The 12,243-nt window shown below is 37.8% G+C and overlaps 2 protein-coding genes across 3 annotated transcripts; both read right to left on the bottom strand.

Annotated features, from left to right (window-relative positions):
- Positions 1 to 1,177: 1,177 nt before the first annotated feature.
- On the bottom strand, positions 1,178 to 6,480 carry LOC122329759. 2 transcript variants are annotated; one of them, XM_043226316.1, is made up of 8 exons: positions 5,352 to 6,480; positions 4,567 to 4,644; positions 4,130 to 4,459; positions 3,449 to 3,772; positions 3,125 to 3,283; positions 2,998 to 3,045; positions 2,731 to 2,826; positions 1,178 to 2,595 (listed from the first exon to the last, which is right to left on the bottom strand). In XM_043226316.1, exons 2-8 carry the CDS (start codon positions 4,592 to 4,594, stop codon positions 2,219 to 2,221), a joined length of 1,362 nt encoding a protein of 453 aa, XP_043082251.1. In that variant the 5' UTR covers positions 4,595 to 4,644; positions 5,352 to 6,480; the 3' UTR covers positions 1,178 to 2,218. The 2 variants fall into 2 exon arrangements, with proteins under 2 accessions (XP_043082251.1, XP_043082252.1); XM_043226317.1 differs by having other exon boundaries at positions 1,178 to 2,586; positions 5,352 to 6,477.
- Positions 6,481 to 7,249: 769 nt separating this feature from the next.
- Positions 7,250 to 11,544, bottom strand: LOC122329764. Its single transcript, XM_043226323.1, has 8 exons — positions 11,260 to 11,544; positions 11,038 to 11,102; positions 10,603 to 10,926; positions 9,931 to 10,266; positions 9,598 to 9,780; positions 8,745 to 8,798; positions 8,396 to 8,422; positions 7,250 to 7,731 (listed from the first exon to the last, which is right to left on the bottom strand). The coding sequence occupies exons 2-8, from the start codon at positions 11,072 to 11,074 to the stop codon at positions 7,445 to 7,447; spliced, it is 1,248 nt and encodes a 415-aa protein (XP_043082258.1). The 5' UTR covers positions 11,075 to 11,102; positions 11,260 to 11,544; the 3' UTR covers positions 7,250 to 7,444.
- Between the last annotated feature and the right edge of the window lie 699 nt (positions 11,545 to 12,243).

Below are 12,243 nucleotides of genomic sequence, written 5' to 3'. Positions count from 1 at the left end.
TTTTCGTAATAATGTTTAATGTACAGTGAGCAGTTTCTTTTGACTTGCCTCGACTAGTTCTTGAGTCCTCTTTAGCTTCAGCCATTTTTTATATTTCTGCATATGTGAGACACTGAAGGAAAACCCACTGTAATACAAAACAAACAATGACAATATGTGTATATTAATGTGGTTTTTTTCCCTTAACAAACCGTAAATTACGTTGCAACTGCATTCAAACTTTAAGATTAGAACTAAATACACTGGATAAAAAGGATAAATAAGGTGCCATTACCTGAAGATATTGAAAAATGCTCAAGCATAAACTACTTTATTACAAACGTTGCTGTAATTTCTAAAACTTCAGATAAAGTAATTATTATCACAGCCTACTTAAAATAGCAAAATAAGGAAAATAATTAAGTAAACTTTACTCGTACAAGAACAAACTTTAAAAAAAAAGAAGCAAGAACTGCGCTTACTATATTTCTGGAGCAATGCAGGCTAATGTAGGATATTGTAGCATAACACAATGCTGTTTTTTATGTACTTTGAATATTTTATGGACTCAGATCCAAGTCCACCTAAAGAGAAACTCGACTCCTGCGATCAACAATCAGAAGAATATTGGCTGTGTATGATCAAGTTGTATCTTGCAGCATGTATCAAATTTCTATAAAAATATAAATTTGCTTACCTTCCTTCTGTGAACTGTACAAAAGGTGCGTCCCAGTCAGGTCAGGACAGGTGGGTCTGAACGGACCACGTGATATTTTCTAAGGCGCGTTCAGGTGCGTTTGGTTTGAAGCGGCGCTGCAGCCGCGCTTTGATGTGCGTGACGTCAAAGTACCGCGAGAGCCGTCATAAAGAGCGTAAGGAACCGTCTGCTGTCAAACGCTCTCGCGATACTTTGACGTCACACTGCAAGTTAAACGCACCTCTGTACTTTTCTTTCAGTTTTACTTTTCAACCTGTGCAATGTTTATTACCACGTAAAGGCTAAATGGCAAAATAGCCTATATAAAGCAGTCTTTTTCAAATAGACTATGTGCATGTTAGTGTAATTAATCATATTTTAAGTAGCCTATATTTCAAAGTTAAAAGAGTTTATAGATCAAATAAATTCATGTTAAAAAAAATATTTCACACACAGAATCTGGTTCACTTGTGTTACACCTCGGCAAACAAAAAGACTTCATTTCAGATCAGGGCTGACTTTATTGAATTATGAATGGTTTTACTAAATCAGTACATGTAATCTCACATATTTAGTAGTAGTCCCAATTCATCAAGAAAATAACATTTTCTATGAGAAAAGTAACTTCATGATGGTTGTACTGGTGTAGTCTGAGCAAAACAAAATCAGGTAACACTTTATAATAACTACACACTGATTAGTTAAGAGTTAGTAAATACTCAATTCATCCTTTATAAACCATTGTTTCAACATTAAAATGCATTAGTAAGCAGTTTATAAATGCAGCTATAAATGCCTTGAGCATATACAATGTTTGATCCCACCGGACACAATAGTGACCATAAAAAAGTTTTTAATTCACAAAGCTCTAAAAACTTTAATGACTGATGTTTTAGTGCACTTCCTGCAAATATGGAAAACATAAACAGGTTCATTACAGTTGCAGTGACACAGCAGCAACTGCAGACGCGTGCAAAATTATTATTATTATTATGGAAATGATTTCATTTGAATGAAATGCTTCTCTTGAATTTATATGTTTGAGTCGAATGTGACATGAGGGATTTACTGAATTCTTTTTCAGGATTTCGTTTTTTTGATTGAGTTACATTTTTGAATTATGAAGGATCCTTTTGTTCAAATTCTAATTCTCAATCATGTCTTCCTAAATTCAAACTGAGAAACTGAATTGAAATTTGAAAGGCATTCCCAATGCTATAGTTCCCTTAAGTTGGTGTGTATTCAGGGATAAAACACACACACACACACACACACACACACACACACACACACACACACACTTTATTACTGCATAATGTTTCTGTAAGGCTGTGTTCATTGAGGAAACCTAACTGACCTGTGTCTTGTATTGACTGACTTTCATTGACCTCACAACTATAAAGGCCCTTCTGTGAACTCCTGCCGTCTCTGAGAGTCAAAGACACGTTTCCATTGAGCAGATTTTCCAACGGGAGACTCACTCGACCCTCAAAGTCTATGTTCACCGTCACCCCACACAAATTTATACTGTGTGTTCAACATTTAGATAATCTGGCACATGTTGTGTATACTTTGCCGTCTCTGTCGAGTCCTATGCCTTCCGTCTTCTGACCTCTCTGATATTCGTGTTGCTTCTCCTCCTAGTGATACGACTGATGCTCTTTCTCTTTCCTGTTCCTGTGACGGTACCGCTGGGGAGTATCTCTCTTGCTCCGTGGCAATACTTTGTACCGTCGCTCCAGGGCTCTCCTCTCTATAGGTCAAAGCTCTTCTAGGTACATTGACTGATTCTCCCGCCATATGTCTTAGCAGATTATGTGTTTGCGTAATTAGCTGAACCAGCTCCTGATGAGCGCCGGTATCCCCTTCGCTCGTTTGTCCTCTGTTCTGACCATAATTGTGTCTAGTCACTGCAATATCGACAGAAGCGAAAACACAGGGCATGCATTACATTAAAACGAAATTCTCAAAGCAAATGCAGCTGTTACGGTACTGTAAGTCAGCAAATAAAGATGAAGCAGACACAGAAACTGCATGCTACTCATGACACTTACTGACTGGTGCACTTGTAGATCGCATTCTGTTGCTAAGGAGCATATTGAAATCTCTGTCAAACACACGTCTGCCTGCTTCTGTGCGTGCATCTTCCACTGCACGCAATCACAAGGTAAAAATGAGTTATACGAAATGTCATTAAAAATATTAAAATAACATTTTTCATGAATTTCAAATTTACAACGAAAACAACACCAATAACCCGTCCTTTCATTATTAACCGTACGATTTCAGATGAAAAATACACATTTAAAACGATATCTTACAGAGAGGAGGAACTTCGTCCATACTGTTTGAATGTCTATGAGCTCGTCCTAAAATGTAGATGATAGTCAGATGAATCAGATGTAATTGCCGTTTGCCTTTTTTCTTTTCGTGGTCTCTCAGACTTACCAAAGGCGTTACTTCTCATTGCACCTTCATTAAGTGTTTGCTGAAGCAAGTTTACGGTTCCCTGTAACAGTTGCGCTTTCTCTAGCAGAACGTCATTCTGTACTTGTCGTAGCACATGGAGGAGGCGTCTGTGTCCAGCATCGTCACACCGCTGAATCTCTAGAAAAAATGATTAAAAATCAAGATTTGTAAATGTGTCTCAGCAAAGTGTATCCGGACAGCACAGCCACAAATGCCATTATATATCAAAATATCAAAACGAGCGTCGTGTGTTTTAAACAAACTACAGAAATGAGCTATAAGAGAAGTTGCTGCAACTTATACCTCTCACTTGCAGGTGAACGATTCCTGTTTGCACACATCCCTCGTGAAAGACTTTGCATGTGTAGTCTCCTGAATCCGATGGCTGAAAATTCCTCAAAGTCAGAGCGAGGTTTCCCCTCTCCAGCTCCTGGATGGACACGCTCACCCGCTTCTTATAGTTACTCATCTCCTGCCTATTCCTATAAATGAGCTCTGTCCCTTTAAACCACCTGACGTCCATGGACACGGCGCTGGTTTCAGGAGAGAGATGGACAGGTAAGATGGCGTCTGATCCGGGACGAGCGTATACGGTTCCAATAGGAGTAACTAGTCTAAAGTCTTCAGCTGGAGGGAGAGAACCGTAACAGATATGTTGCGATAAGCATGAATAACTTTAACATTCATTATAACAGATTCATGAGGTAAGAGTTTAGGTTAAAAAGCATGCTGAAATATGGCACAATGCATGACATCTTTTTTTCCCCTGAACAACGTAGTGCATTGAACTTATAGTTTTATTTCAATGGCTAAAAGAGGATTTTAAAACAACTGTATTATTCTACTTTATTATTTCGATGCATTTTAAAGCAATGTGGAAATATCACTTCACGGTGCTCTATAAGCTGAGGTAGAGGAAAGTAGCTTCGTGCTGAATATCTCGTGACTAATAGGGATCATTGAAGTGTTTTGTTGAATACTTACAGCTGACATGAAGATAAACGCTAGCTTGCATTGACTGACTTTCATGGATGACCTCACAAATATAGAGGCCCTTCTGTGAACTCCTGACGTCTCTGAGAGTCAAAGACACGTTTGCATCGTGTAGATCCTCCAGTGAGAGACTCACTCGACCCTCATATTCTCTGTTTACTGTCACCCGTCCATCTTTATGATGACAGACCAGATCAGACTTACTCCACCACTTGATCTCCATCGAAGCAGCACTGATCGCTGGCTTAAGATGACACGACAGAACAGCTTCATCTCCGGGACTAACATACAATACGTCAGATAGGAATATTAGAGAAAACTCTGAAAAGAGAGAAAAAATAAATAAAACATTAAAGGAAAGAAACAGTTTAATGCTCTGCTATGAACATTAGAGTTATACATTGTCTATAAGTCTTCTTTTGACTTGCCTTGACTTGTTTTTGTCACTTCATCCATTTTTAAGTACTTTTCTGCATCTGAAACGCTGACGGTGCATCAACAGTAAGCTAAAAAAAAATAAAAAATCTGACAATATGAACAGATGAATATGAATATGTGCTTAGATTTTTTTTGACAAACCATATAACAAAGCATAAGCTAATAATACTATTACACCACTGCTTACAATTTCTAAACCTAAATTAATAAATATAAACGGAATATAACATCCAAACTTCAATATTAAGTAAATAGTTTAGCACGGATGAGGCAGATGTAAATATAGTTCTATTATCGGAGGTTAATATACATATAATACATTTTTTTACTAACACAACTGCATAAACCTAGGCGTTTTGCTGACCCCCAACCGGCAGAACAGACACCAGGCAAGAAATCACTGGTTTAGAAACAAATTAAAAACGAAAGGAGCTACCTCGTATCCTTATAACGACGCAACGCGAAAATGTGATATTAAATATCCGGGGAGCAAATGAAGAAAATAGCCTATTAAACAAGAATAAACCACGCTTGTTGCGTTCATGAAAGAGGTCCAGTGTGATGTAAAACGCTTTTAAAAAACGTTCACTGTCCGCGTTTCGGTAGTTTTAGTTTCAGGCGCCGATTAAAGACTGCGATTTATAATAATAATAATAATCAGAAGCTATAATCACTGGCGCGTGCGTAGCGTGGTCATAACTCATCTTATATACAATAAAATGATATCTTACAACATGTATGAAACTTTATAAATAAATACATTTAGCCTGCTTACCTTCCGTCTGTTAACAGCGACAGGTTTTTTTTTTCCAGACAGGTCAGGTGAAATATTTTTGGAACAGGTCCGTTCTGTTTGACTGCTTTCTTACTTTCTTTCACTTTTAGTACTTTTTCATGAGAACGAAATTGCTGGTTGCATAACATGTATGTATATACAGTATATCGGCAAAAGTATTCGCTCACCCATCTAAATAATCTGAATGTGTTTGAAAGGTGTTTCGATCACTTTGTTTAATGGCCACAGGTGTATAAAATCAAGCAACTAGTCATGCAAAACTTTTGTGAAAGAATGGGTCGCTCTCAGGAGCTCAGTGACTTCCAGCGTGGAACTGTGAGAGGATGCCACCTGTGCAACAAATCCAGTCGTGAAATTGCCACGAAGTGGTAGGCCTCGTGAACTTGGTCAGCGGATGTTGAGGCGCATTGTGTAAAGAGGTGGCCAACTTTCAATCATCAATCGCTACAGATCTCCAAACTTCATGTTGCTTTCAGATTAGCTCAGGAACAGTGCGCAGAGAGCTTCATGGAATGGGTTTCTATGGCTGAGCAGCTCCATCCAAGCCATACATCAACAGGTGCAATGCAAAGCGTCGGATGCAGTGGTGTGAAGCACGCCGACACTGGACTCTGGAGCAGTGGAGTTCTCTGGAGTGACGAATCGCCGTTCCCCATCTGGAGATCTGATGGACGAGTCTGGGTTTGGTGGTTTCCAGGAGAACGGTACGCGTCTGACTGCATTGTGCCGAGTGTAAAGTTTGGTGGAGGGGGGATATTTTCCAGGAGCTGGTCTTGGCCCCTTAGTTCCAGTGAAAGGATCTTGCTTTAGCATACCAAGACATTTTGGACAATTCCATGCTCCCTACAGAACAGTTTGGAGATGGCCCCTTTCTTTTCCAACATGTGCACCAGTGCACAAAGCAAGGTCCATAAAGACACGATGACAGAGTCTGGTGTGGATGAACTTGACTGGCCTGCACAGAGTCCTGACCTCAATACCTTTGAGATGAATTAGAGCCAGGCCGTATCTTCCAGCATCAGCGTCACAAATGTGCTTCTGGAAGAATGGTCCAAAATCCCCTTAAACACACTCCTAAACCTTGTGGACAGCGTTCCCAGAAGAGCTGAAGTTTTTTTGTTGCTTTAGTTTTTTTTTTTTACATATAATCATTTTTATTTAAAAATATTAATTGTTCTGCTGTTGATGGACTTAGCCTGTTTTTTTTGTTTTTTTTTTTACATAGAATTTATCCGGCCTTTGATACTAAGATTTAGATTACATTTAGCTAGATTAGCAAAAAATGACTGCTCTCTCCTTCCTGTAGCTACTTTAGGGTATCTTTAGAAACTAAAATAAAATAAAAAATATTATATAGGCTAGAAATATAATAATTCATGGCATCTTTTTCAAATGTTTGATGAATTTAGTATGTTTCCCAAAGGCTATCCAAATGGTATCTTAACATGATAATACATGTAGTGCAATAATATCAAAAGTTATTGTCACGGTGTGGTTCAGGGAAGGAGCTCTCAACGAGAATATAACTTCAATACCTCAGGCAGGCAGGCAGATTAACTAAACCACACGTAGTAAAAACTAAACACGAGACCGGACGATGTACACTAAGCAAACTGTTACTTCTAAACACAAAGTAAATGACCTACAAGACACAGCTAAAGACAATAAGACTATCAACAGAACGTAGGGCACACGGGAAATGAAAAGTCCAACATTGTGACAGTTATCATGAGACCAGCTGACCACGTCTAAATATAACAAAGAAAACCACACTTCATCTGTTATGCAATCTCACAGAAAAATTGAGTCTAACTGGAGAAGCAATTGTATTGAAATCTAATCGTGAGTTTAGTTTCATCTACTGACTCTGAAACCAGTTTGTATTGTGGCTAGAAGGAGCTCTTTATTGAATGAAGACAACCCAAACCAATAATTTGTATTATTATTTTATATGTTTAGTTAATAGGGACATTGCAATTGGCCGAAGCCTATTTTAGGAAAATATATATATAATGCATTCATTTATAAATTAATTAATAAATTAATAAAAACTTTTTTTTGTTATAATTTAATTACAAAATTTGGCAGTTTTTATTTGTCTTTTGCTGTCCACTTTGTGCTGTGTCTTCTGGCCTCCTTGGTGTTCGTGTCCTACTTCCTTCTGCTGATTGTACCTCCGGGGAGGATCTCTCTTGTTGTACGGCAGTGCTCTCTCGTGTCCTTTCCTGATCAGTTTGCATCACTGTGTTAGCTGATGTGCTTTCTCTTTGTAGAACCCGTGACGTATCTGGAGATGATAACACTTGCTCTGTGTCCGTACTCTCTTGTCTTGTGATCTGAACACTGCTCTCTCTTTCCACTGCAATTCAGGCACACGAGCAAAGAAACAAAACATGGACATTTGACGTTAAATGCAGCTTTAGCGGTACTGTAAGACACCTTCACCCAAAACTATACATATGGGTATATGTACTCAAAAGATTGAGATTTGGTAATCAATTTTAAACATAATTCATATCGTTTCGACTGTAGAATGGCACAATCATAAACGAAAACATGGCAATAAAAATACAGTTTATTGCACTGTTTAGCATCAACAACAGCGCCACATTCTTGCAGGTGTTATAGCTGCCCGGTCAACTTGGCCAAATGATTCCAGGTCATGCAAAGTCTTTTGTCGTCTTGCATGAACCACAACAAAGATTATAAAATACACAGTATAACTCGTACAGTTTTGAATGGGCAAAAGTGCAGCATTTAATCAGACAAAGCCCCACATTTTAAATAAAAGAGCCAATTGCTAAAATGTAAACATGCATAGATTCCCGATTCAACCACTCTGTCCGCCATCTTGGAACAGTCAGCTTGCTCCATTCACAATAACAATTAATGAACATTTCAAGATATACAAGCATATAACTTGCTAGCAAGTATTTGTATATATACTTTTTTGGCTTTTATAAATTGTATAATATAGTTTTCCCACCGTGTAATGTACCAGAAGTGAATAAGAAATGTCTCACCTTCCAAAAAATGTGTCTCTTCTCCCACTTAAGACAAAATAAAGAAATAAATATGTAATTAAGTTTGTAAATTACATACAATTCAAATTAAACACACATTTAATTGACAAACAATGAGTTTTAGTAGCAAAGTATTCTCTACATAAACATAGACATTTGTTTTGGAGATCTTGACATCTATTGGATTAATTTTGAGCTATACTATTTATTAAGACACTGTCAAGTAAATTCTTCTTCAAACCATTTATCTTGTGGGGACCATTGGCTGCCTGGTCTACACCATATATACAAAACTTGAACGAACACACACACACACACACATCCAAGTGTATTTAAAGCATTGACTTACTGATGGGACGGATTCCTTCAGTGCTATTTAATCGTCTATGTGTAGGACCTAAAACTGAAATAAACAAAATGAATCAGAGAAGGTCTTCAAGTTTGTCATGGATGGGAAACAAAATCATTATTATTCATGTGTTTGGGACGGGACGGGAAACAATGTATATTGTGACCACTACATTCCACACAAGCTATGCCCTCTTGTCATGGAAATCTGCTCTGCTACTGGCACTAGCTTCAGTCGAGGGAGTAGTTAACTTACAAGCACTTACAAGCACAGTGCTTCCTGTCTGGAGTTAGGGCCTAGCGACTGTAAAGTCATCCTCAAGCCTACACATGGATACGTTCTGAAGGTGCTCCTTACTCCGTTTAGAGCCAAGGTTATTACCCTTCTGGCTGCAGGTGGTGAGCTCTTTCTGTCCTGAGAATATATCTTGAGTGCTCCGGCCTGTCTAGACAGTCGAAGCAGATTTTCATTTTCTTTACCAAGCAGAGACCGGCCCGAAAATTGACGCTATAGCTTTGGCTTACGCCTCAGAAGGGTGAGGGCCCACTCCACTAGGGGAATGGCCTTCTCTTGGGCTTGGACCAGCTGAATCTCTAGTTGGTGAAATATGTGTGACCGCCAGCTGGTGGTCGCAGTCCATGTTTGTCAGATTTTACAGTCTAGATAGGCTAAAGCATTGTTGGTCTGTGCATCTACACAAATGTGAACAAATCAGGCTTCAGTAACAGAGAAGTTGTTCAGAGTTGTTCCCTTGTCTCGGAAACAAGGTTATGTCAATAACCAGAGCATCTTCAGCCATTCTATAGTAATCTGGCGCAAGCTTTCGGAAAAAACTACTGTCTTTCAGACTTACCATAAGTCATCTCTTTCTTTCTCCTTTTATACTCGTCTTCATTATCCAGTGCTTCTTGAAGCAGTTTTAGTCTTTTCTCAAGTACGCTTGTTTTCAGTCGCAACTCATGTGGCAAGTCTTGTATTTTTGTCAGGTCATCCAGCAGCTCCTCTAATTTGTCAACACACTTTTTTTTCTGACGCTCTAAAATTAATAAAAAACATATCATTACTTAATTGAAGCCATATTTGAAAAAAATAATAAACCCACAAAAATATATAAACCACATAAAGTAGCACTGTTATGTTGTCTTAGGCAGCTAAAGTTTTTTTTTGTGTTTTTATAATATCTTACCTCTCACTTGCAAATGAACTACTCCTATCTTCACTAATCCAGCATGAGAAACTAGACACGTATAGTCTCCTGAATCTGACTGATCAACATTTCTCAAAGTCAGAGAAAGATTTCCTGTCTCCAGCTGCTGGATGGGCAGACTCGCTCGATTATCATAGTCATAATTTGTTAACCTCTGCCTGTTCATGTACTCATAAATAAACCATCTCCCTTTAAACCATCTGATTTCCATGAACACAGCACTGGTTTCAGGTAGGAGACGAGCAGGTAGAATAACATCTTCTCCAGGATCAGCAAACACAGGACCATTAGGAACCACAAGACTAACGTCTACAGCTGGAGAGCAAAATACATTTACGGTAAATAGCATTAATAGCGCCCATCACATCAATAGTCACTTTAATGTAAGTTACTTGGTATTTACCAAAAATTTAGTATTTATCATTATTTGCTTTATTTGATTAATCAGTTAAATTAGGTCGGACTTTTGTGTCAAGCAGTAAATCATGATAACATTTTGCATTGAAATTTCTGCAAAGAGCAGACAAGTTTTGCTTCAAATAAATCATCAGCTAGGTGAAAACGGATATTTTGTACAGCGTACCTTAAAACCATGTAGTTTTTAACGCGCAATAACTATAGCGTAAAAAATACAATCTTCAAAATACTTGCATCTGATGTGGAGAAAAATATATTCTTTCGCCGTTTGATTTTCATGGATGACCTCACAAATGTAGATGCCCCTCTGTGATCTTCTGACGCCTCTGAGGTTTAAAGAAACATTTCCATTGTGTATATCCTCCAGTGAGAGACTCACTCGACCCTCGCAGCTCTCTATCACCTCTCCATTCTTATAATGATAGACCAGATCAGCCCTAATTTTCCACTTGATCTCCGTAGAAGCAGCACTGATAGCTGGGTCAAGATGACACGACAGAACAACATCGTCTCCAGGATCACAATACACGATGTCAGATGGGCAAACAAGAGAAAACCCTTGAGGAAGAGAAAACAAAGAACAACTAATAACTGTGTGTCCGTCTAATAACTTCATTTTCTTATATTTACAGTGAAACACAGATATCATTAAAGAAGACTGCCACTTGCCTTTCTTAGTTACTGACACTTCTTTAGCCTCAGCCATTTTCAGTATTTCTGGAATCCACTATAACCTAGAAAATTATAGCAAAGCTTAAATTGAGAGTTTAGCATTAAAACACATTGTGTTGCTAAAATATGATGGAAAGAGAAAACAAACACACACACACACACACAACAGCTTTGAGTTATTAAAACTCGAATTCATAGTTTGGTTATAGTTCACCCTACCGTACGATCAGGTCTTATCTTAGAGCATTTCCTCTTTGAAAAACATATTTCCTTAGCTTCCTTATATCAGCGACGAAGCGTCCAGAAATGATCACGTGATACTTTCTGTACTTTTCTTTCACTTTTACTTCATTACTACGCAAAGGCTAGATTGTATAATATAGGCTATAGAAACGTATTTTTCATATAGCCTATCTTTGTGTGTCACTGTCAGTTACAACTTAAACAAAAATACTTTATTTACATAAATTTTTTTTTTTTTTTAGAAAAGTCATGTGGAACTACAACAACGTCCAATAAGAGGACTACAGATGTTTCCAGGTGAATCCGTGCATGCAATCTCACCTACTGAGTAGCGCTGCCTATTTACTGACTAAATAAAAGTGTTCTCAACAAACGTTCTAATCGAATTAAAATTTGACTTTAATTAAATTAATTCACCATGCTTCTTATGGCTGTAAACGCATGCAGACATCGTGAAAGGAACCTCTATGAAAGTGATTTATATTACCCAATATTTAAAATAAAGCACAGCAACGTTTCATTTAAAACACAATAGAACGCAAAATTCTGATTGGAATCTGAATCGATCACGTTATCGCTAGCTTTTTCACAAACAGAAACATTACCAAACCAAACATTACAAATACTGAAACATGACGCGTTGGGAAAAAGTCATAAAAAAGGCCAGCTAATGAAATAAAGGCAAGATTCTTCCAGTAAATCAGTAGCAGTTAGTGTATCTTCTATACTTTAGTTTCATGACATTCTTTTTTTTCCTCTGTACTCATCTTCTTTGTGTCGTGTATTTTGGCTTCTCTGCTGTGTGTGTGTCATATCTCCTGTATTAACTTCTTAAATAAATGAATTGACTTACCTTCCTTTTGTTAACCGCTACATAGAGTTTCCATAAATTCCATAAATTATTTTAGCACTTTTTAATCTGTAATTTGTTATCACTTAAAGGCTAGACTGTAGAACACA

The sequence above is a fragment of the Puntigrus tetrazona genome, chromosome 24, assembly GCF_018831695.1.
Source record: "Puntigrus tetrazona isolate hp1 chromosome 24, ASM1883169v1, whole genome shotgun sequence".
Classification (NCBI taxonomy): Eukaryota; Metazoa; Chordata; class Actinopteri; order Cypriniformes; family Cyprinidae; genus Puntigrus; species Puntigrus tetrazona.
This window is presented reverse-complemented; position numbering and strand designations above follow the sequence as displayed.